Source organism: Pseudophryne corroboree, chromosome 9 (genome assembly GCF_028390025.1).
Source record: "Pseudophryne corroboree isolate aPseCor3 chromosome 9, aPseCor3.hap2, whole genome shotgun sequence".
Lineage (NCBI taxonomy): Eukaryota > Metazoa > Chordata > Amphibia > Anura > Myobatrachidae > Pseudophryne > Pseudophryne corroboree.
This window is the reverse complement of record NC_086452.1, coordinates 296,407,448-296,432,920: the sequence shown is the minus strand read 5'-3', so window position 1 is coordinate 296,432,920 and position 25,473 is coordinate 296,407,448. Positions and strand designations below refer to the sequence as shown.

The following is a 25,473-nucleotide window of genomic DNA, read 5'->3' as shown; positions in this document are numbered from 1 at the left end:
GTGTCAACCTTCAGACGGATCTTTGACGAGCCAGGTCGTGCAACATCAGCCTCTGCAGATCTTATGCAACTTCGTCAAGGTACCCGTAGTATGGGCCAATATGTCATCCAGTTCCAGACGTTAGCCTCAGAGATCCAGTGGAACAATCAAGCCCTGGTAGCAGCCTTCTGGCATGGACTTTCAGATCGGATTAAGGATGAACTGGCAACCCGCGATCTCCCTGAGCAATTGTCTGATTTAATTTCCCTGTGCATCAAGTTGGACTCTCGCATTCGCGAACGCAACAGTGAACGTGCTCGTAGTGAGCCGCGCAGGGCAAGAATGGTACCTCCTGTACAATTTCAGTCTCCACCTTCTGATGAGCCTATGCAAGTAAATAGGTCCCGCCTAACTCCTGAGGAGAGGTCAAGAAGACTTTGTGAGAGACTGTGTCTTTATTGTGCGGCTGCAGGTCACCAGATTAATTCTTGTACAGTGCGTTCGGGAAACGCCAGATCCTGACTTGTAAAGGAGGAGTCAAGTTGGGATCTTCTAGTCAAGCTCCTTCAAATCAAGACCTTATTCTTCCCGTGACTTTAGAAACTTCGGTTGGTCTTCAATCTGCATCTGCGTTAGTGGACTGTGGAGCCGCAGGAAACTTCATCACTCAAGCTGCGGTAAATAAATTTTGTTTGCCAGTCTGTGAACTTTCATACCCAGTCTACATTACCGCTGTGGATGGTAGCCGAATCTCCAAGGGGAATATCTCTCACCAAACTGTACCAGTGGTGTTGGGAGTTGGGTTCCTGCACTCAGAATTAATAAAGTTCTTAGTTATTCCTCAGGCAACCCAAGAGATCGTTCTAGGTATGCCCTGGCTTCAGCTACATAATCCACAGATTGATTGGTCTACATTACAACTTACTTCCTGGGGTTCACATTGCCACCAGTCCTGTTTAGCCCAAGTTTGTCCTATTAAGTCTACCGAAGTCAAAACTCAGTCAAGTCTTCCTGCGGCTTACCAAGATTTCTCTGACGTCTTCAGTGAAAAAGCCGCTGATGTTTTACCGCCCCATAGAGAGTGGGATTGCCCCATTGACCTCATTCCTGGCAAGAAACCACCTAGGGGGCGTACCTATCCGTTGTCTGTTCCTGAAACTGAAGCGATGAGCGACTACATCAGGGAGAACTTACAGAAAGGATTCATCCGTCCCTCATCTTCACCCGCTGGTGCGGGCTTCTTCTTTGTTAAGAAAAAGGATGGAGGATTACGTCCATGTATCGACTACCGGGGTCTCAATGACATTACCATCAAAAATAGCTATCCATTACCACTCATCACCGAATTGTTTGACAGAGTTAAGGGAGCCGGCATTTTCACCAAGTTAGATCTCCGCGGTGCCTACAACCTCATCAGAATCCGGAGTGGTGATGAATGGAAGACAGCTTTTAATACTCGAGATGGTCATTACGAGTACCTGGTAATGCCATTCGGGTTGAGTAATGCCCCAGCAGTGTTCCAGCACTTCGTGGACGAAATCTTCCGTGACGTTCTGTACAAATACCTTGTGGTTTATCTGGATGATATCCTCATCTTCTCTCAAGATCTCTCCTCTCATCGTCTACAAGTCCGTGAAGTCCTCCGACGTCTTCGTGAGAACCGGCTCTACGGAAAACTATCCAAGTGTACCTTTGAAGTTTCTTCTATACCCTTCCTGGGGTATATAATTTCCGGATCGGATCTCCAGATGGACCCGACAAAGTTGGAAGCCATTGCCAATTGGTCCATTCCAAATTCTCTCAAGTCTATTCAGCGATTCCTGGGATTCGCCAATTAGTATAGGAAATTTATTCGAGGATTCTCAACTCTCATCGCTCCTATTACCAACTTAACTCGGAAAGGGGCAGATCATTCCAACTGGTCAGAAGAGGCGTTAGCGGCCTTCCAAAAGATCAAGCTGGCCTTTATGTCTGCTCCAGTTCTGTCTCAACCAGACGTAAACAAGCCGTTCGAGTTGGAGGTGGATGCCTCTACCGTAGGAGTTGGAGCGGTTCTCTCCCAGAAGGGAACTGATGGGAAGATCCACCCCTGTGGATTCTATTCTCGTAAATTCCTCCCTGCAGAAGCTAACTATGCCGTTGGAGATCAAGAACTACTGGCGATTAAGCTGGCCCTCGAGGAATGGAGGTATCTCCTGGAAGGGGCCAAATATCCGTTCAACATCTATACGGATCATAAAAATCTGCTATATTTAAAGGCAGCCCAGTGCCTTAATCCTCGCCAGTCCCGGTGGGCTATGTTTTTCTCTCGTTTTAATTTTAAGCTTCATTTCCGCCCAGGTTCTCAGAACATTAAAGCTGACGCCTTATCCCGATCTATGGAGTCCGAAGAGGAAACGTCTAACTCAGTTCCGCATTCCATCCTGAGTCCAGTGGTATTTGCTGCATCTCAAGTTTCTCCGGCTTCTCCTCCTGGTAAGACTTTTGTTTCCCCAGAACTCCGTCCCAAGTTGCTGTCTTGGGCCCATCAGTCCAAGTTCACTGGACATCCCGGTGTCCTGAAAACTTTCAAGTTCCTCTCTGAGACATACTGGTGGCCAAAGATGAAAGCTGACATCAAGGATTTCGTGGCATCCTGTCCTAAGTGTGCGCAGCACAAGATTCCTCGTCAGTCTCCAGCAGGTCAGTTACAACCATTATCTGTTCCCAGCCGTCCCTGGTCACACCTGTCCATGGACTTTATCTCCGACCTTCCTCCTTCTCAAGGATATAATACCATCTGGGTTGTGGTGGACAGATTTACCAAGATGGCCCATTTTGTTCCTCTCCAGGGTCTCCCTTCTGCCCCAAAACTCGCCCAAATCTTCCTACGGGAGATTTTCCATCTACATGGTCTACCCTCAGAAATAATATCCGACCGAGGTGTTCAGTTTGTAGCGAGGTTTTGGAGGGCTCTCTGTTCTGCCATGCAAGCTAAACTGAAGTTCTCGTCAGCTTACCACCCTCAGACGAATGGGCAGACAGAGAGGGTAAATCAGGAATTGGAGACATTTTTTAGACTTTATGTTTCATCTTCTCAGGACAACTGGTTGGATCTGCTCCCGTGGGCCGAATTTGCCCACAATTTCCGCTATCACACTGCTACTGACACAACTCCGTTCTTTGCTATATATGGGCAACATCCTCGTGTTCCAGATTTCCAAAAACTCCCTCACATTGATGTTCCTGCTGCCACTACTGCCCTGAGTCAGTTCTTTTCAACCTGGAGGAAGATTCATGCTTCTCTCAAGAAGGCCTCCAGCCGGTATAAGTACTTTGCTGACCGCAAAAGACGTGCAGTTCCTAGCCTGAAACCTGGGGACAAGGTTTGGCTTTCTACCCGGAACCTCCGTCTTAGGGTCCCGTCGATGAAATTTGCACCACGTTTCATCGGTCCCTTTCCCGTTGAAAGAGTCATCAACCAAGTGGCCTACAAGCTTAAGTTGCCATCTTCTCTGCGAATACCTAATGCCTTTCATGTCTCTCTCCTCAGACCTTTAGTCCTGAATCGCTTCCAAAGAGCTCTTCCAGTCGGCCCCAAAGTTCGAACTCAGCGGGGCGTGGAGTTCGAGATAGAGAAGATTCTGGATTCCCGTTGCCGGTACGGTCGTCTACAATATCTTATCGATTGGTCCGGTTATGGTCCGGAGGAGAGAAGTTGGGTGAATTCCGCAGATGTCCATGCTCCAAGGTTGGTCCGTGTCTTCCATAACACTCATCCTTCCAAGCCACGTGGGTGTTCAGTGCCCACCCTTAAAGGGGGGGTTACTGTCAGGAATCGACTCACCACAGTCACATCTGTCCGCCGGTGCGGACTCCGTCCAGGGTCCCTGCGTTCTGCTGTCATCCGCACCTCTGCCCTCAGATGTCATCCTGGCCTTAGGAGCGCTCCTGTGACAGCTGGCGTGTAGCATGCCGCGTTCCCGCCGGGCCGCGGCATGGGCGCCGCCATGACAGTCTCCATCGGTCAGAGCACGGCGGCCAATCCGGTGCTTGGCCGCACCTACTTTCCTCACTCCCACCAATGCCTGCACATCAGGGGGTATATCTGGAGCTGCAGGTTCAGTCTGTGATCATCCTGAACTTTGTGTCACTCCTGCGACCCATGTGTCTGGATCTGGTACCTGTTCCTCCGTGTTCCTGGTTACCTGCCTATACCTCCGTGTTCCTGGTTACCTACCTGTGACTTTGTGCTCCAGGTATCCTCTACAGCTCCGTGGAACTACAAGCCTCAGCATTACCTGCTTCTGTTTACAGGCTTCACACTAATCACCAACTCAGTGTGCTTCAGCCTAGCAGTAGAGACTCGCTCCAGGTGCATTCCATCTCCTCACCTGTGATGCAGCTTGCTTGCTGCCTGTGCCTCATCACCTGCACTGTGAACATTGCCAGTCTCCTGCCTCTGCTACCAGGTTTGCTGTATGTTACCATCTCTGCTGGTTCCATGTTTTAAACTGCTCTGGTTCCCATACCAGATTATCTTCTATCAAGTTATCATTCATCAGTTATCATTCATCAGTTATCATTCATCCATTATCATAATCTCTGTTGCCATAGACTTTCAGCTCCCACGCTGTACCATTGACATTGCATTCCTTATTGTTTATTTCTGCTGCCTTTTGTGAACTTTGTGTTAATAAACATCATTGCGCCCATGCGCAGAAACTTAATCCAGCCTCCTCACTTTCTCCCTCCTACCTCCACTGACCCACTAGTGCCCCCTCCGGGGACACAGACAAAACCTAGTCTGACAATAACATAGTAAATAAACATATTGACAAGCAAATATATAAATTAAAGTAAGTGTGGAATAAAAAGTATAGTAAGTGAGGATATAAATTAGTGATAAGTGATGAGTAAGAGTAATAGACAGAAGGGAAATGTAGAGATAGAGCATCCCTTATTCGTTACTGTAAAAATAAGTTATATGTATAGAGAAATGTGAATGATTAAATCAGTGGAGAAGATCATTATAGGCTAATTGTTAAATAATTCATCAAACTAGTAAAAATATAGAAGTATGAGAATATAAAAGTAGAACATCCTAAGTTTATCACCACAAGTGTAAAAAAATATCATTAGAATTAAATCAGTGATGTCACTATTTATAAGTGTAACGTTAATAAGGGTAAAGAAAGAATGATGTGAATGGGAACTAGTTATACAAGGTCTAGTAATGGACCATACAAATTATTTGATGAGAAATGAGGTCATTAAAGTAGCTATATGTATTGACATTTAGAGAAAAATGTATAAATAAATGGATCTTTCATTGTAGTATAACCTTCAATATGGAGTTGTATTATGATCTTATTATACTAGTATCTGACCTTTAGGTTAAAATTAATTTATCCTAATTAATATATTCTTATCTCTCAGGGATATATCCTATAAACATATTAATATCATGCAAAACGTATTTGTTCAGATTAATGAATATAAAACTGCAATGAAGTCTCATTATATTGACCCAAATCTTTTATTACAAAAATTGTCTTTTAACGGTTAATATGTTCCTATCACTAGGAGATACGTCATGTGATGGTTATAGTCGGCTGTATAATGCATTGATGTGTATGGAACATTACTAATATGCATCCATGCATCTGTGGCATAGGTCTGGATCTGTACCAGAATGATTGATGAGGGTCTAATAGGTTTATTAATGGAAGAAAAAAGGGGATATATATAAAATCATAAGAGGAACGAGAGACAAATATTAATATATAAATATATAAAAAAAGGGAAGAAGAAGGAGAAGGGGGGGAGGAAAATAGAGAGACAGATATGGAGAATCATGTGAGAGGGGAATATACAAGAGCCAGGTAATTTACTGAGTAGATAATTGAATTATATGAGATTGTGGGAAATTAATAGATGCTTGAGGGGAGGATAAAGAGGGGGGTAAATTTCAAGTAGGAAGGAAGACACCAAAGTTGATGTTTTCATTTAGGCCTCTTGGTGCCATTGTGTTCAATTTGAAGATCCACTTGCTTTCCAACTTTTGCAGTTCTCTAGATGTGTCCCCTCCTCTTATACCCATCCGCAGTCTCTCCAGACAAAAGAACTTCAATCCTTGAGGGGATTTAGAGTGTTTTCGTTGAAAATGTCTTGCAACCGTAGTGATCCTCCTAAAGCGCATAACATCTGCTTCAACGTTCCTAATGTTACCCAAATGCTCCATTATGCGTGTTTTGACCATCCTAGTGGTCATGCCCACGTACAACATTTTACATGGGCATTGGATGCAATAGATGACATTGTTTGTTTGACAGTTGGAGAACTCTTTCATTGGTAGCCCCTCTCCATCCCTGTCCTTGATGTCGGGTCTTGTTTCAACATATGAACATGCAGCACAGGATCCACACGGGTAAGTGCCTTTGATCCTATCTTCTCGTTTTGTTAACCGGCAGAAGTGACTTCTAACCAATTTGTCTCCTATGTTGGGTGACTTCTTCCAGCTCATTGATACAGTTGGACCGAGATTGTCGGCCAAATCAGAGTCATTAAGTAGTAGGGGCCAATGTTTGTTAATGATCCCCCTGATTTCTTTCCACTCTTGGCAGAAATCACCCACAAACCGAATTGTTGGTTTGACTGAGGAGTCTTTCAATTGTTTTGCTCTTCTGCTTTCTTGGAAGATAATGGACTGCCTGTTAGTGTTGAAAAGGTGTCTGCTGGCTTTCTTGATACATCTCATACTGTATCCTCTCTCTTTGAGTCTACCCATCAGTTCCTTACTCTTGATCTTATACACATCATCATCCGAACAATTCCGTCTTAACCTAAGGATTCACCTCTAGGGATGTTCTGAATAGTGGCGGGTAAGTGTGAGCTGGTACTAAGTAGTAAGCTGTTAGTGGCTGTTTTTTTCCTATAAAGTTCTGTCGCCAACATGTCATTCTTATCCCTGTAGATTCTGAGGTCCAGGAAAGGGATGGTTTCCCTGCTGATCTCATATGTAAGTCTAAGGTTCAAGTCGTTCTTGTTCAGCTGCTGGATAAACTCTTTCAGTGACTCGGCATCACCCTCCCAGATGACAAAAATATCATCTATATATCGCATCCAAGTTATTATCTTGCTGGTGAAGGGTTCATTGATCTCATTGAATACCACCTCCTTTTCCCACCAACCAAGATATAAGTTGGCATACATGGGCGCACATGCTGCACCCATGGCTGTTCCACGTATCTGGGTATAGAATGCATCGGCAAATGTGAAAATATTCTTGTGCAGAACAGAGTGTAGGAGTCGCAGTAAGAAGGAGTTGAAGTCACTGGGGCCTTCCATTTGGAGGAAATATTCTACTGCGGCAAGACCCTTTTCATGGTTAATACTACTGTACAGTGACTCAACATCAAGACCAACCAGAAGGTAATTATCCTCCAGTTTTACATCATGTAGTTTGACGATGACATCCCCCGTGTCACGTGTGTAGGAGGGTAATGCGGTTACATGTTTCCGCAGATGGGTGTCGATGAAGATACTAGCCTTCTCTGACACTCCCCCTATACCGGACACTATCGGTCTTCCTGGGGGGTTGCTCATATCCTTATGGACTTTGGGTAAGAGGTAGAAAGTTGGAGTCCTAGGATGGTCTACTCGTAAGAAATCATATTCTTGTCGCGTGATCACGTTGTCCTTCAGAGCTTTATCAGTGATTCGATTAAGAGCTATTCTACAATTATCTGTAGGATTGAATAATGTCTTAACATAACACTGAGAGTCATTGAGTTGTTTCATGGCCTCCTGAGTATACTTCTCCTTCGGCCATAGGACGATGTTACCCCCTTTGTCGGAGGGTTTCACGACCACATCCTCCCAACTTCTGATTTCATTCAGCGCTCTTCGTTCCCCTTTAGTGAGATTGTCCATATGTCTGGATCCCTTCCTTCGTATCCCATCTAGATCTCTACTGACCATGTCCATAAAGATCTTAACCTCTGGACATATCTGGTCCTGTGGGAAGAAAGTTGACCTTTTCTTACATATGGTTCTGGTTCTCATTTGAGTCTCTTTTAGGGTGTTTTCCAAGGAGAGCTCTTCTAATATTGAGATCATTTACTGATCCTGTTCCGTGAGCTCTTCAGATACGGCTATCCCTTCATGGCCACTGGTACTGTACACATCTTGCTGTAATGATGCCACTGTACTATATCTGATTAAATATATATATATATATATATATGACTCTTACAGATAGAGCACCCCTCATCTATCCCTTTAATAGAATTAACTGAGCCAGGGCAGTCAGACTTAATCCCCTGCTGTAATGACTTAGAGGAACATTTACTAAGCAGTGATAAGAGTGGAGAAGTGAGCCAGTGGAGAAGTTGCCCCATCAACCAATCAGCAGCTCTGTATAATTTTATAGTATGCAAATTATAGATGTTACTTCAGTGCTGATTGGTTGCCATGGGCACTTCTCCACTGGCTCACTTCTCCGCTCTTATCACCGCTTAGTAAATGTCCCCCTTAATCCCCTGCTGTATTGTTCTCTCTGTATTGTATTGTATTGTAGCTGAGAACAATAGATGAAAGGCTTATGCTAATAAGCCTTGGTGCACCTAGGTGCAGCAGAGAAGCCTAGATGAGCGAGGCTCCATCTGTAAATCTCCAATTCATCGCTGATCTTTCGTGTCAGTAACACACTCTCTCCTCCTTTGGACATATGTGTAAGGGGCACTGCTACTGTGGGAATTATGTGCAAGGGGGACTATTGTGGCATTGTGTATAAGGAGTACTAGTGTGTAGCATAATGTGTATAAGGGGCACTACTGTGTGACATAACGTGACTAAAGAGCACTACTGTGTGATGTAACGTGAATAAGATTGTGCTACTGTGTGGCATAATTTGAATTGGGTGTACTAAGTGTGGCCACGCCCCTTCCTTGTGAGATCACACCCTTTTTGCGGTACATGCTCCTTTTTTATGTATGGGAGGGCGCAAATTTATAATTTGCAGGGGGGCGCCAAACACCCTACCACCGGTGTGAGCGCACTGCTGCCGCAATGTATGTAGTGTGTGCCTCCTGCTGCCACAATGTGTGTAGTGTGCTGTATGTAGCGTGTGCCTCCTGCTGCCACAATGTGTGTAGTGTGCTGTATGTAGTGTGTGCCTCCTGCTGCCACTATGTGTGTATTGTGCTGTATCTAGTGTGTGCCCCAGCCACCATGTGTGTAGTGTGGCCAATCCCGGGATCGGCAGGATCCCGGGATTTAGGCCAAAAATCATATGGGGCTCAATCCCGGGATTGGAAGCTCCAATCCCGGGAATTGTGGGATCAGGCGGCCCTTTGTGTTTTTAATGCTGGGTAGCGTTGAGCGTCCGGCTCCCTCCTACCGGCTCCCCCTGCGCAGCATGACCTCTGACTCTGAGGTCATGCTGCGCAGTCACCCGCCCGTCAATCGCCACGAGCCCCAAAGAAAGCCGTCCGTCACCCGCCACCGAGTCAGAAGAAGTTTTCAACCCACCCAACCGTGCAGTTTGGTGAGTTTAGTGGGCAGTGCGGGTGGGGAGAGGCGGGGAGGGGCACGGTGCCGGGTGGACACACAAGAAGACAGCCATTCCCGGGTATTTCCGATACCCGGGAGTAGTGTGATGTATGTAGTATGTGCCTCCTGCTGCCACCATGTGTGTGTTGTGCTGTATGTATTGTGCTGTATGCAGTGTGTGCTGTATGCAGTGTGTGCCTCCTGCTGCCACCATGTGTGTAGTGTGTGCCCGTGCTGCCACCATGTATGTTGTGTGCTGTATGTAGTGTGTGCCCCCTGCCACCATGTGTATAATGTGTTTTATACAGTGTGTGTCTCCTGCTGCCGCCATGTGTGTTGTGTGCTCTATGGTTTTTTTTTTTCCCCCCGTGTGGGCCATTGTGTATCATTTTCTACTTTTTGAGGCTAGTGTGTTTTTGTTTTATTTTCCTGTGGGGTCCAAAATGTTTTTTTTCTTCTTGTGCAATGTGTTTAGTTTGAGCATGCATATCAGTTGCACCATGAATATGTCCTATGTGGTGTTCGCAAAGAGTTGCAGTAGAGTCAGAGGCATGCACCATGAAGTGTATTAAACGTTTTGCATGTTACTGGGCTGTTACAGGAGGTTGACTTATCAGATGCAGATGCGGCATAGTAATGGGCGTGTTGCTGAAAGGGGTGTAGTATGGTTTGCCGGCGGTCGGCTCCCGGCGACCAGCAGACCGGCGCCGGAATCCCGACCGCCGGCATACCGACAGCTGGGCGAGCGCAAATGAGCCCCTTGCGGGCTCGCTGCGCTCCCCACGCTGCGGGCACGGTGGCGTGCTATGCGTGCCACACTATCTATTCTCCCTCCAGGGGGGTCGTGGACCCCCAAGAGGGAGAAAAGATGTCGGTATGCCGGCGGTCGGGATTCCGGCTCCGGTATGGTGGTTGCTGGGAGCCCGGCCGCCGGCAACCTGAAGACCACCCGCTGAAAGTGGCTGCATCTAGAGACGCTGCAGTGCTCACATTGGAGGTCATACTCAGATGGCTGGTGCAGGTTAGAATTGTTTGACTGACGGTGACAGTGCCGTAACTAGACATTTTATCACTGTGTGCAAGAAACAGCATCCGCGCCCCCCTCCCCCATATTTAAAATATGGCCAGTGCGCACCATAGATGCGCATCAAAAATAAGGAATGGGCAAAATAATACCAATTCATATTACGCTGCACAGTAGTCTCCATTATTCAAATTACGCCACACAGTAGCGCCATTTACACACATTACACCAGGTACAGTCTGTCACACATTACGCCAGGTAGAGCCCCATTTTACACATTATGGCAGCAGAGTCCCCCTTTTTACACATTACAGCAGCAGAGTCCCCCTTTTCCCCTTTTTACACATTAGACAGGTAGAGCCCCCTTTTTACACATTATGGCAGGCAAAGTCCCCTTGTTACACATTACAGCAGCAGAGTCCCCCATTTTACACATTATGGCAGGCAAAGTCCCCTTGTTACACATTACAGCAGCAGAGTCCCCTTTTTACACATTACTGCAGCAGAGTCCCCCATTTTACACATTACGGCAGCTGAGTCCCTTTTTACACATTACAACAGATATCTATATGTGTGTTTCACACAGAACCACTTTGAAGCTAAAATATATGCTCTGTGTATACCACCCCTATAACAGTTTACACAGCACACGGCAAGTGATCAGTGCTTTCTGCCTATAAGCATTCTGTGTGTTCCATAAAGGGTCACACAGGGTCTCCCAGCATCACATATTCTCCTCTCTAGGCCCATGTCAGTCTCGATCCCCCAGTGGGTCCCAGGTTTGTGCACGACCTACTACTCACCCATCTTTCCCCATGACTTTTTCAACACATCTTTGCAGCCCTTATGCTGAACAGGTCCTCCGCCCGCTCCCCCGTCAGCTTCACCTTGAAGTCATAGAACATCGTAAGTGTGCGGCCCTGTGCCCGGGAAGAGGAGCCAGACTATCCGCTGCAGCAGCCAGAGTCGTCGTGCACAGCAGCCAGGTATCAACAGTGTGCACAGGGAGAGGGGCTGCACGGTCCGCAGCAGTCGGTCGCTTGTTACGCACGGCAGCTGTTGGAGAACACTCTACATAGGGAGAAGGGCAGCAACGTCCGCAGCAGCTGGTCCTCTCATGCACGGCAGCAGGGTGAGAACGCTGTGCACAGGGAGAGGGGCTGCATGGTACGCAGCAGCTAGTCCTCTTATACGGCAGTCGGGTGACACGTGATGGCGGACCTAGAGGGAGGCAGTGGGAGAGAGCGGGCAGCGGCCGTGCGGGTGGTGGAGACACAACTGCAGCAAAAGAAGAAAGGAGGCCGCAACTGTGTACAACTCAGAATCAGGCCTTATGAGGAGTGATCCCGTGCTCTTGACAGATTCTACCCCCTCGACAGACCCCACCCAGATCACGGCTGCTTCCATAAGTTATCCGGGCTTGTTTTAGATCCCAATCCGCCCCTGGTGTTACAGTCTCTACAGGCACACGGGTTCACAGCTAACCCGTAGAAAACACATAGCACTCCAGCTGCTGTGGAACTACACATTCTAACATGTCTTGCAACAGTTTTAGCATGACCTAACCGCAAAACTGTGGCAGAGCAGCTGAGATATATAGTTCTGCAGCAGCTGAAGTAACACACGTCACACGTTGTACACCCGTTGTTCTATATTATAAACCTATATGACATACCCTCCAACTGTACCTTTTTGCCAGGTACAGTACCTTTTTTTCATGGCCTGTACCGATTTTTGACTCTACAAATTCCCGCTGAAAGTATAAGAAAGGGGCTCCCTGTAGCCATGCCCCTTTCCTAATTTGTACTCATACCTCCCAACTGTCCCGATTTTCGCGGGACAGTCCCGTTTTTTGGGGACTGTCCCGCTGTCCCACCCGCGGGCCGCAGTGTCCCGCGGTGGGGGGGGGGGGGGGGGGCAGTTGGGAGTCTCTGTCTCTCGCTGCCCTGCTTAGCAGAGCAGCGGAGAATAGACGCTGTGCGCATGCGCACAGCGTCTATTCATTGGAGACAGAAGGAGAGGGGGCATGCCAGCGGCTCACAGAGCGCTGGGCATGCCCCTTCAGTGACGAAAACAGGGGGCGTGGCTCGCGATCGCGGGTCCTCCTGCGAAGCCACGCCCCTTTTCGGAGGCCACGCCCCTTTTTCGCGCGCCACGTTTCGGGCTCGCCACCGGGTTACTAAAGGAAGTGGTTGCTGGCGTGGATAGTAGAAGAACTATCCCGCTGGGCTGGCTCCTCCCCCTTGTGGCGAGGCTCCTCCCCCTGACGTCAGAGGTCCTTTCTCAAACTCTGTTCTAGCATCTACCGTCAGTTATTGGGTGCTAATGAGTGATTTCCCATCACGTGGTTATTGCTGGCGGAAGTTAGGCGTCTATGTGTGTTTCTCATCTATTTCCCTAAGAAGCATGGCGTCGGAGCATGTGGATGTTCCACAGCCTGAGGAAAAAACGAAGAGTTTCCGAGGTTTGGTGAGGAAAGAAACTGTAGGGTTATAATAACATGTACTCATTTATACTCGCTTCTTCTTCCGTTACTTTCCACTACTCTGTGACTATAGGGTAAGATTATTTAGTATATGTTTTTGCCAGTAATACACGGGGACACTGTAGCTGCTGCTGATGCATTGCGTATGGGTGCCCATACAGGGAGTGTTGTCTTGTTGTGGTCAGTGTCTGTTTCTAACGTACAGTATAGATGTTCTCATCACAGCTCATTCACCTAATGTAAGTCCATTACCCATATGCAATCTACTAGAATCAGCGTTTTATTAGTCTATCCATGAACCGTTTTGACTCTGCAGCAAATCCAAAATAAAAATTTCTCCAACGTCCTAATGGATGCTGGGGACTCCGTAAGGACCATGGGGAATAGACGGGCTCCGCAGGAGACAGGGCACTTTTAAGAGAATTAGGACTACTGGTGTGCACTGGCTCCTCCCTCTATGCCCCTCCTCCAGACCTCAGTTAGAATCTGTGCCCGGCCGAGCTGGGTGCACTTTAGTGAGCTCTCCTGAGCTTGCTAATAAGAAAGTATTTTGTTAGGATTTTTTATTTTCAGAGAGAGCTGCTGGCAACAGGCTCTCTGCTACGTGGGACTGAGGGGAGAGAAGCAGACCTACTAACTGCGGATAGGTCATGCTTCTTAGGCTACTGGGCACCATTAGCTCAAGAGGGATCGAACACAGGAACGCTAGCCGCGCCGCCGTCCCCCTCGCAGAGCCAGAAGCCGGCGTGTGAAGCAAGAAGACTTCAAAAGCGGCGGCAGAAGACTCCAGTCTTCATATGAGGTAGCGCACAGCACTGCAGCTGTGCGCCATTGCTCCCACATCAAACCCACACACTCCGGTCACTGTAGGGTGCAGGGGGGGGGGGGCGCCCTGGGCAGCAATTAAGTTCCTCTTGGCATAAAAGGGCATATATACAGTTGGGCACTGTATATATGCATGAGCCCCCGCCATTATTTTACACAAAATCGCGGGATAGAAGCCCGCCGCTGAGGGGGCGGGGCTTCTTCCTCAGCACTCACCAGCGCCATTTTCTCTCCACAGCTCCGCTGAGAGGAAGCTCCCCAGGCTCTCCCCTGCAGATTCACGGTAAAAAGAGAGGGGGGGGGGGCACATAAATTTAGCGCAATATCAGTATATACAGCAGCTACTGGGTAAACACTAAATTACTGTGTAATTCCTGGGTCATATAGCGCTGGGGTGTGTGCTGGCATACTCTCTCTCTGTCTCTCCAAAAGGCCTTGTGGGGGTTCTGTCCTCAAATAGAGCATCCCCTGTGTGTGTGGTGTGTCGGTACGCTTGTGTCGACATGTTTGACGAGGAAGGCTATGTGGAAGCAGAGCAGGTGCAGATGAATGTGGTGTCTCCGCCGACACCTGATTTGATGGATATGTGGAAGGTGTTAAATGATAATGTAAACTCCTTGTATAAAAGGTTGGATAAAGCTGATGCCTTGGGACAGTCAGGGTCCCAACCCATGCCTGATCCTACAGCGCAGAGGCCATCAGGGTCTCAGAAGCGCCCACTATCCCAAATTGTTGACACAGATATCGACACGGATTCTGACTCCAGTGTCGATGGCGATGATGTAAAGTTGCAGCCTAAAATGGCTAAAGCCATCCGCTACATGATTATAGCAATGAAGGATGTATTGCACATCTCAGAGGAAAACCCTGTCCCTGCCAAGAGGGTTTATATGTTTGGGGAGAAAAGGCAAGAAGTGACTTTTCCCCCTTCACATGAGTTAAATGAGTTATGTGAAAAAGCTTGGGATTCTCCTGATAGGAAAATGCAGATTTCCAAACGGTTACTTATGGCGTATCCTTTCCAGCCAACGGACAGGTTACGCTGGGAATCCTCCCCTAGGGTAGACAAAGCTTTGACACGCTTATCTGAGAAGGTAGCCCTGCCGTCACAGGATACGGCCGCCCTAAAAGATCCTGCGGATAGAAAGCAGGAAGGTATCCTGAAGTCCGTTTATACACATTCAGGTACCCTACTAAGGCCGGCAATTGCGTCGGCCTGGATGTGTAGTGCTGTAGCAGCATGGACAGATACTCTGTCTGAGGAGCTTGATACCTTGGACAAGGATACTATATTGCTGACCCTGGGTCATATAAAAGACGCTGTCTTATACATGAGGGATGCCCAGAGAGACATTTGCCTACTGGGCTCTAGAATAAATGCAATGTCAATTTCTGCCAGAAGGGTCCTGTGGACTCGGCAATGGACAGGTGATGCCGACTCAAAAAAGCACATGGAGGTTTTACCTTATAAGGGTGAGGAATTGTTTGGGGACGGTCTCTCGGACCTAGTTTCCACAGCTACGGCTGGGAAGTCACATTTTTTGCCATATATTCCCTCACAACCTAAGAAAGCACCGTATTACCAAATGCAGTCCTTTCGATCACAAAGAGGCAAGAAAGTCAGAGGTGCGTCCTTTCTTGCCAGAGGCAGGGGTAGAGGAAAGAAGCTGCACAATACAGCTAGTTCCCAGGAACAGAAGTCCTCCCCGGCTTCCACTAAATCCACCGCATGACGCTGGGGCTCCACAGGTGGAGCCAGGAGCAGTGCGGGCGCGTCTCCGAAATTTCAGTCACCAGTGGGTTCGCTCACGGGTGGATCCCTGGGCTATACAGATTGTGTCTCAGGGATACAAGCTGGAATTCGAAGTGATGCCCCCTCACCGTTACCTCAAATCGGCCCTGCCAGCTTCCCCCATAGAAAGGGAAGTAGTGTTAGCGGCAATTCACAAATTATATCTCCAGCAGGTGGTGGTAAAGGTTCCCCTCCCTCAACAGGGAAGGGGTTACTATTCCACAATGTTTGTGGTTCCGAAACCGGACGGTTCGGTCAGACCCATATTGAATTTAAAATCCCTGAACATTTACCTGAAAAGGTTCAAGTTCAAGATGGAATCGCTCAGGGCGGTCATTGCAAGCATGGAAGAGGGGGATTTTATGGTGTCTCTGGACATAAAGGATGCTTACCTGCATGTCCCCATTTATCCACCTCATCAGGAGTACCTCAGATTTGTGGTACAGGACTGTCATTACCAATTCCAGACGTTGCCGTTTGGGCTCTCCACGGCACCGAGAATATTTACCAAGGTAATGGCAGAAATGATGGTGCTTCTGCGAAAGCAAGGAGTTACAATTATCCCATACTTGGACGATCTCCTCATAAAGGCGAGGTCCAGAGCGCAGTTGCTGATCAGCGTAGCACACTCTCGGGAGGTGTTACAGCAGCACGGCTGGATTCTGAATATTCCAAAGTCGCAGCTGATTCCTACGACGAGTCTGCCCTTCCTGGGCATGATTCTGGACACAGACCTGAAGAAGGTGTTTCTCCCGGAGGAGAAGGCCCAGGAGCTCGTGACTCTGGTCAGAGACCTCTTAAAACCAAAACAGGTGTCGGTGCATTTATGCACGAGAGTCCTGGGAAAGATGGTGGCATCATACGAAGCCATTCCCTTCGGCATGTTCCATGCGAGGACCTTTCAGTGGGATCTGTTGGACAAGTGGTCCGGATCGCATCTTCAGATGCATCGGCTGATCACCCTATCCCCCAGGGCCAGGGTGTCTCTTCTGTGGTGGCTGCAGAGTGCTCACCTTCTCGAGGGCCGCAGGTTTGGCATACAGGACTGGGTCCTGGTGACCACGGATGCAAGCCTCCGTGTGTGGGGGGCAGTCACTCAGGGAAGAAACTTCCAGGGGCTGTGGTCAAGTCAAGAGACTTGTCTGCACATCAATATCCTGGAACTAAGGGCCATATACAACGCCCTGAGTCAAGCGGAGCCTCTGCTTCGCAACCAACCGGTGCTGATTCAGTCAGACAACATCACCGCAGTGGCTCATGTAAACCGCCAGGGCGGCACAAGAAGCAGGGTGGCAATGGCAGAAGCCACCAGAATTCTTCGCTGGGCGGAGAATCACGTGTAAGCACTGTCAGCAGTGTTCATTCCGGGAGTGGACAACTGGGAAGCAGACTTCCTCAGCAGGCACGACCTCCACCCGGGAGAGTGGGGACTTCATCAAGAAGTCTTCACACAGATTACAAATCGATGGGAACTGCCACAGGTGGACATGATGGCATCCCGCCTCAACAAAAAGCTACAAAGGTATTGCGCCAGGGCAAGAGACCCTCAGGCGATAGCTGTGGACACACTAGTGACACCGTGGGTGTTCCAGTCGGTTTATGTGTTTCCTCCTCTACCTCACATACACAAGGTGCTGAGAATCGTAAGAAAAAGAGGAGTGAGAACAATACTCATTGTTCCGGATTGGCCAAGAAGGGCTTGGTATCCGGAACTGCTAGAAATGCTCACAGAGGACCCATGGCCTCTGCCTCTCAGACAGGACCTGTTGCAACAAGGGCCCTGTCTGTTCCAAGACTTTCCGCAGCTGCGTTTAACGGCATGGCGGTTGAACGCCGGATCCTAGCGGAAAAAGGCATTCCGGATGAAGTTATTCCTACGCTGATAAAGGCTAGGAAGGACGTGACAGCAAAACATTATCACCGTATATGGCGAAAATGTTGCTTGGTGTGAGGCCAGGAAGGCCCCTACAGAGGAATTCCAACTAGGCCATTTCCTTCACTTCCTACAGGCGGGAGTGACTATGGGCTTAAAATTAGGGTCCATTAAGGTCCAGATTTCGGCCCTATCCATTTTCTTTCAAAAGGAACTGGCTCCTTGGGATCTTAACGTGGTGTTGAGTTTCCTGAAATCTCACTGGTTTGAGCCACTTAAGACCGTGAAGTTAAAATATCTCACGTGGAAAGTGGTCATGCTATTGGCCTTAGCTTCGGCTAGGCGTGTGTCTGAATTAGCGGCTTTGTCATGTAAAAGCCCCTATCTGGTTTTCCATATGGTAGGGCAGAGTTACGGACTCGTCCGCAATTTCTGCCGAAGGTGGTATCATCGTTTCATTTGAACCAACCTATTGTGGTGCCTGCGGCTACTCGTGACTTGGAGGATTCCAAGTTACTAGATGTAGTCAGGGCTTTGAAGATTTATGTAGCCAGAACGGCTGGAGTCAGGAAAACTGACTCGCTGTTTACCGTGTATGCATCCAACAAGCTGGGTGCTCCTGCTTCAAAGCAAACTATTGCTCGCTGGATCTGTAACCAGATTCAGCAGGCTCATTCTGCGGCTGGATTGCCTCATCCAAAATCGGTAAAAGCCCATTCCACAAGGAAGGTGGGCTCTTCTTGGGCGGCTGCCCGAGGGGTCTCGGCATTACAGCTTTGCCGAGCAGCTACTTGGTCGGGTTCAAACACCTTTGCAAAGTTCTACAAGTTTGATACCCTGGCTGAGGAGGACCTTGAGTTTGCTCATTCGGTGCTGCAGAGTCATCCGCACTCTCCCGCCCGTTTGGGTGCTTTGGTATAATAGTAAAGGTGGTGGGGTCGGAATCTTACTGTCACAGTTTTTCACATACACTGTTCTACCTCAGGTTCCATCACTCGCATTCACCTCATTTGAAGTTCACTCTCAGGATTTTCACCCCCTACTCTCTGCTTGTTGCAGCTATCTATCGCCCTCCTGGGCAACCTAAACAACAATTTCTAGAAGATTTCTCTGCCTGGCTCCCACACTTCTTATCCTCTGACATCTCCACCATCATTATGGGCGATTTCAATATAGCTCTTGACAGTCCACAATCTGTTCATGCATCCAAACTCCTCTCTCTAACCTCCTCTCTTGGCCTAACCCAATGGTCCGACTCCTCTACTCACCATGAGCGCCACTGCCTTGATCTTGTGTTCACCAGGCTCTGCTCAGTTTCTGAATTCACTAACACTCCTTTCCCTCTCTCTGATCACAACCTGATCACCTTCACAATCTCTTCTATTACTTTAAATTCTAGGACACTAAAACCAAGCAAGCCTCCTCTAACCCGCAGAAATACTAACAATATACATTTTCACCAACTTTCCACTTCTCTGCAACAACTGCTCTAACCAATCTCTACATTTACTACACCTGACACTGCTGTATCACACCTGCACCAGACCCTAGAGAGTGCCCTTGATGAAGTGGCTCCAGCTACCCATCACACTCCACGTAGGCTTAGATGCCAACCATGGCACTCTAAATCAACAAGACACCTACAAAAACTGTCACGTAAAGTAGAACGTCAGTGGCGGAAATCTCAGAATCTAAGTGACTTTCTCACATATAAGACTACCTGCCACTCCTATCGTCAGGCCCTGGACACTGCCAAACAAACATATTTCCAATCTCTCATCTCTTATCATGCCAACAACCCCAAGCGACTTTTTAATACATTTAAATCACTTTACCCTCCCTCACCTCCCCCACTAGCTACTATCCGTGCACAAGAACTTGCTTCCTACGTCAAGGATAAGATTGATAAAATCCGAGATGAAATGGTATGCTCTAACTCAGCCAGTGACCTGCTCAATTCCCTACCTGAACCCTCTGGCACTTTCTCTTCATTTGATCCAACAAGTGAAGATGAAGTATCAACACTCTTTTCATCCTCCTATTCCACTACCTCTCCTCTTGATCCTATACCCTCACAGGTCAGTAAAACTTTGTCTCCTGTGCTTATCCCAACCTTAACTAAAATCTGTAATCTCTCTCTCTCTACTGGTATCTTTCCCTCTCTGTTTAAACATGCAGTCATTACTCCTATTCTAAAAAAACACAACTCTGACCCAAACACACACTCTCCCATTTCTCAGCTACCCAGTCCCTCCAAGCTACTTGAGAGGCTTGCCTACACTCGCCTTACACACTTTCTTAACTCCCACAACTTATTGGATCCATTTCAGTCAGGCTTTCGTGTCCAACACTCCACAGAGACGGCACTGACCAAAGTAGTGACTGATCTAGTCACTGCTAGATCAAAAGGCCATTACACACTACTTATTCTTCTAGATCTCTCTGCTGCTTTTGACACTGTTGACCACTCTCTTCTCATACAAACACTACAATCCCTAGGTCTTCAGGACACAGCCCTTTCTTGGTTCTCATCCTACCTATCTTATTGCTCTTTCAGTGTTCACTTCTCTGATTCTACCTCCTCTTCTCTACCTCTGTCAGTTGGAGTACCGCAAGGCTCAGTCTTGGGTCCTCTGCTTTTCTCAATCTATACCTCCTCTCTTGGTAAACTAATCAGCTCCTTTGGATTTCAGTATCATTTGTATGCTGATGATACTCAAATCTACCTATCCTCCCCAGATTTGTCACCACCAGTATTGGCTCGTGTCACTGGATGCCTGTCTGCCATTTCATCTTGGATGTCATCTCGCCACCTCAAACTCAACATTTCCAAAACCGAATTAATTATTTTCCCACCAGCTAAGAGTAGTTACCAACCTGATATCTCTATAACTGTTGACAATGTGACTATCCACCCTACCCCACAAGCTCGTTGCCTAGGTGTCACCCTTGACTCTGAACTGTCCTTTGTTCCACACATTCAATCTGTCTCTAAATCATGTTACATGCACCTTAAAAACATATCCAAAATACGCCCTTATCTTACACAAGACACTGCAAAAACTCTAATCCATGCACTCATCTCCCGCATTGATTATTGTAATAGTCTCCTTACTGGTCTTCCCAAACATAGGCTATCACCACTTCAATCCATTTTAAATGCAGCTGCGAGGCTAATCTTCCTCGCCAGACGTTCTTCATCTGCTGATCCGCTCTGTCAGTCCCTCCATTGGTTACCGGTATTCTACCGTGTCAAATATAAAATACTTTTACTTACATACAAGGCTATTAACCAAACTGCACCATCATACATCTCCTTACTCATCTCAAAATATCTCCCTACCAGACCTCTCCGCTCTGCACAAGATCTGCGTCTCTCATCCACACGTATTACCTGTTCCCACTCAAAATTACAGGACTTTACCCGGGCTTCGCCCACTCTGTGGAATACACTCCCACGCACAATAAGACTCTCCTCTAGTCTCCAAACCTTTAAACGTTCTCTGAAAACTCATCTCTTCAGACAAGCCTACCAAATTTCAGACCCACACACATAACCTTCACAGCTTCCCTATCAAGTTACATCCCCTCTGTACAGTCCACATAAACTCACATTTTGTCTTCCAACATTGCTGGGTGATCATGTCATATACAGCCCATTAAGAACCTAGCAACCTGGGGAACCATTATGTGACGGGTAGCATCTATCCTTGTGTATCAATGCCTATTTCCCTATAGATTGTAAGCTTGCGAGCAGGGCCTTCCTACCTCTCTCTGTCTTTGCCCAGTTTTGTTCTATAATTGTTGTTCTAATTGTGAAGCGCAACGGAATATGCTGCGCTATATAAGAAACTGCTAATAATAATAATCCCCATGGTCCTTACGGTGTCTCCAGCATCCACTAGGACGTTAGAGAAAATAAGATTTTACTTACCGGTAAATCTATTTCTCGTAGTCCGTAGTGGATGCTGGGCGCCCGTCCCAAGTGCGGACTTCTTCTGCAATACTTGTATATAGTTATTGCTTAAATAAAGGTTATGTTAGGGTTGCATCAGGTTTGTCTGATGCTCTGTTGTTGTTCATACTGTTAACTGGGTAAGTTTATCACGAGTTATACGGTATGATTGGTGTGGCTGGTATGAGTCTTACCCTGTATTCCAAAATCTTTTCCTTGTACTGTCAGCTCTTCCGGGCACAGTTTCCTTAACTGAGGTCTGGAGGAGGGGCATAGAGGGAGGAGCCAGTGCACACCAGTAGTCCTAATTCTTTCTTAAAAGTGCCCTGTCTCCTGCGGAGCCCGTCTATTCCCCATGGTCCTTACGGAGTCCCCAGCATCCACTAAGGACTACGAGAAATAGATTTACCGGTAAGTAAAATCTTATTATTTAGCATGTAACAGGTACGTGCTACGGCAAATCCTCAACTTGATTTTTATGTAAAATACTCTTACAAGCCTCCTATTTACATAATTCTTATAATTATGGTATCATAATAGTGATAATGGCTGATTCGGTTCAGTGCGATGTCCAGCTGCACATATATTCTCCTTTATACAGTAGTGATAAAATCATGACCTTTTTCCTTACACTATTACTATGTACTAATTTCTGAAACGGCACACTGCGTCCAAAGCGTTGAATTGATTCTCTCTCCCCCTCCCATTTATAGAATTTACCCATTCTTTTCTATACACGGGTAAAACATATCTTGCCACCTACCTATTAATGTCATTTCGATTTTAATCTTACTTTGTATTTTTGTTTTTTTATATTACCATTTCTCTTGTCATGTATTTTATTGGGTGGTAGTATACCTTATACTCTGAACCTGGCTTTGTTGCCACTATATACCTGGCTTATTATCAGCTTATGATAAAATAAAACTAATAAAGCATAATGAAGAATATCATTTGACAATCACCCGTAAGAAATCACAGTTCCTGTCAAATGAGATCACAGCAGCAAACAATAGGCCAGCTCAACTTTTCCGCACAGTGGAGATGCTTTGCAAGCGAGCATGCCTGCAGACTGATGAAACCCTCTCTCAGGCAAGATGCAACGAGTTTGCAAACTTCTTTGCAGATAAAGGGGTCATTCCGACCCATTTGCACGCTGCGGTGCAAACGGGTTGGGCCTGCGCGGTGCCCACAATGCGCACGCGCATCGTCGCTGGGCAACTACCAGAAGAAAGAAGAAAATGGTCGCTAGCACGATTGCAAGAAGATTGACAGCGAGGAGGCGTTCCTGGGCGGATACTCACCGTTTTCCGGGCGTGGAAATCCGAACGCAGGCATGTCCAGGCGTTTGGTGGACAGATGTCTGACGTCAATTCCGGGACCTTCATCGCTGGATCCATCGTACAGGGTAAGTATGTCTAGGCCTAGTCTTGTTCTACACACAACTTTTTTAGCATAGCAGGGCTGCACAAGCAATTGCAGCCCTGCTATGCTAAAATACACTCTCCCCATAGGCGGCGTCTAGTTGATCGCACGAGCACCAAAAAGTTGCTACGTGCGATTAACTCTGAATGACCCCCTAAATATCCACCATCCGGGCTGGAATCTCCACGGTGCCATCAAAGGAGTGCCAAACTACAAAGCCTGTCTATGTAAGCCACTTGCCTTCATGGACCAGTTTTAACCCAGTGGATGTAAAGGACACTGCTGAAATTGCACGGATTTTGCGTCCCACCACCTGTGGTCGGGACCCTGCCTCAACCAAGCTTCTAATAGGTTGTATGGATATAATTGGTCCTGTCTTTGCAAAAATTGTTCAATGCTCTTTGCAGACAGGCATTTTTCCTGGACCCCTAAAGGAAGCAATTGTTAAACCTCTTCTTAAAAAACCTAATTTAGATCCGGACTGCATGACCAACTACTGACCGGTATAAACCCTTCCTAGTGTTCACTCTAGGTGTCTTTCACAGGGCGCTGCGCCCTGCCCCTTTTTTAGACACCTGAATGCCGCCCTGCCCATTTGTGTGCGCCCTCCCGCCCCGCACTTTGCTGCCCGCCGGACCCCGCCAAGCCACCGGACACATTACTGCAGTAATCCAGTGTGCTTAATCACAGTCACACTGTCTCCCTGCATGAGAGACAGAGACCTCCGCGGCCCGCCCCGTCTGTACCGCCCCATCTGTCCCGCCCACCTCGTCCGTCCCGCCCGCCCACCTCGTCCGTCCTTAGTTGTCAGCCGCCGCATCTCCCCTCCTCTGCGAGAGACAGGAGGGCTGGGTTTGCCTCTCCCGCCGAGGCAAACCCAGCCCTCCCTCCTCTCTGTGTGCATGGCCAGACACCCGCGGGCAGCCCCTATCTCCCACCAGCCAGTGCCACTGGCCAGCGTACCCATCTACCGGAGTGTGACCCTCAGCTGCCAGAGTGTGCGTAAGTAGATACACACAAAGTAATGAACATGTATTTTAATGCATTGCCATATCCTGCCCCCACCCCCTGCATGTGACCCCATTTACCCCCAGCCTTTGTGTGTGGCACACTTTACCCCCTCACCCTGGTTTGTGCGCCCCCCCCCCCCCCCCCGTGTGTGTGACACCTTGTGCCCTCCTGCCCCCCCCAACCCCCTGTGTGTGGCCCCACTACCCCTTGTCTTATGTGTGTGCGGAACCATCTACCCCCCCCCCCCCCCTCCTCCTCCAATGTGTCTCAGTGCTTTCTACCTGGTGCAATGTTTCTCGGTGCTCTCTACCTGGTGCAATGTTTCTCGGTGCTCTCTACCTGGTGCAATGTTTCTCGGTGCTCTCTACCTGGTGCAATGTTTCTCGGTGCTCTCTACCTGGTGCAATGTTTCTCGGTGCTCTCTACCTGGTGCAATGTTTCTCGGTGCTCTCTACCTGGTGCAATGTTTCTCGGTGCTCTCTACCTGGTGCAATGTTTCTCGGTGCTCTCTACCTGGTGCAATGTTTCTCGGTGCTCTCTACCTGGTGCAATGTTTCTCGGTGCTCTCTACCTGGTGCAATGTTTCTCGGTGCTCTCTACCTGGTGCAATGTTTCTCGGTGCTCTCTACCTGGTGCAATGTTTCTCGGTGCTCTCTACCTGGTGCAATGTTTCTCGGTGCTCTCTACCTGGTGCAATGTTTCTCGGTGCTCTCTACCTGGTGCAATGTTTCTCGGTGCTCTCTACCTGGTGCAATGTTTCTCGGTGCTCTCTACCTGGTGCAATGTTTCTCGGTGCTCTCTACCTGGTGCAATGTTTCTCGGTGCTCTCTACCTGGTGCAATGTTTCTCGGTGCTCTCTACCTGGTGCAATGTTTCTCGGTGCTCTCTACCTGGTGCAATGTTTCTCGGTGCTCTCTACCTGGTGCAATGTTTCTCGGTGCTCTCTACCTGGTGCAATGTTTCTCGGTGCTCTCTACCTGGTGCAATGTTTCTCGGTGCTCTCTACCTGGTGCAATGTTTCTCGGTGCTCTCTACCTGGTGCAATGTTTCTCGGTGCTCTCTACCTGGTGCAATGTTTCTCGGTGCTCTCTACCTGGTGCAATGTTTCTCGGTGCTCTCTACCTGGTGCAATGTTTCTCGGTGCTCTCTACCTGGTGCAATGTTTCTCGGTGCTCTCTACCTGGTGCAGTGTTTCTCGGTGCTCTCTACCTGGTGCAATGTGTCTCGGTGCTCTCTACCTGGTGCAGTGTGTCTCGGTGCTCTCTACCTGGTGCAGTGTGTCTCGGTGCTCTCTACCTGGTGCAGTGTGTCTCGGTGCTCTCTACCTGGTGCAGTGTGTCTCGGTGCTCTCTACCTGGTGCAGTGTGTCTCAGTGCTCTCTACCTGGCGCAATGTGTATAACGTGCTCTGCCTGGCGCAAAGTGTAGAATGTGCTCTGCCTGGCGCAATATGTATAACGTGCTCTACCTGTCGCAGTGTGTATAGGAGGTTCTACCTGGTGCAGTGTGTATTAGCTGCACTATTGTGTGGTGTAATGTGAATTGCCACTATTATGTGGCCATGCCCCTAA

The 25,473-nt window shown here is 48.0% G+C and overlaps 1 protein-coding gene across 2 annotated transcripts in view; it reads left to right on the top strand.

Moving 5' to 3' along the window:
- Positions 1-12,706: 12,706 nt before the first annotated feature.
- The window catches only part of DDX47 (DEAD-box helicase 47), a 268,148-nt gene continuing 255,381 nt past the window's right edge, over positions 12,707-25,473 (top strand). The window contains exon 1 of one of the 2 annotated variants that reach the window (XM_063940384.1): positions 12,707-13,001. In XM_063940384.1, the coding sequence (XP_063796454.1) occupies positions 12,957-13,001 (45 nt within the window). In that variant the 5' untranslated portion in view covers positions 12,707-12,956. Of the gene's footprint in view, positions 13,007-25,473 lie in introns of both variants that reach the window. The other variant, XM_063940383.1, reaches the window with a different exon arrangement.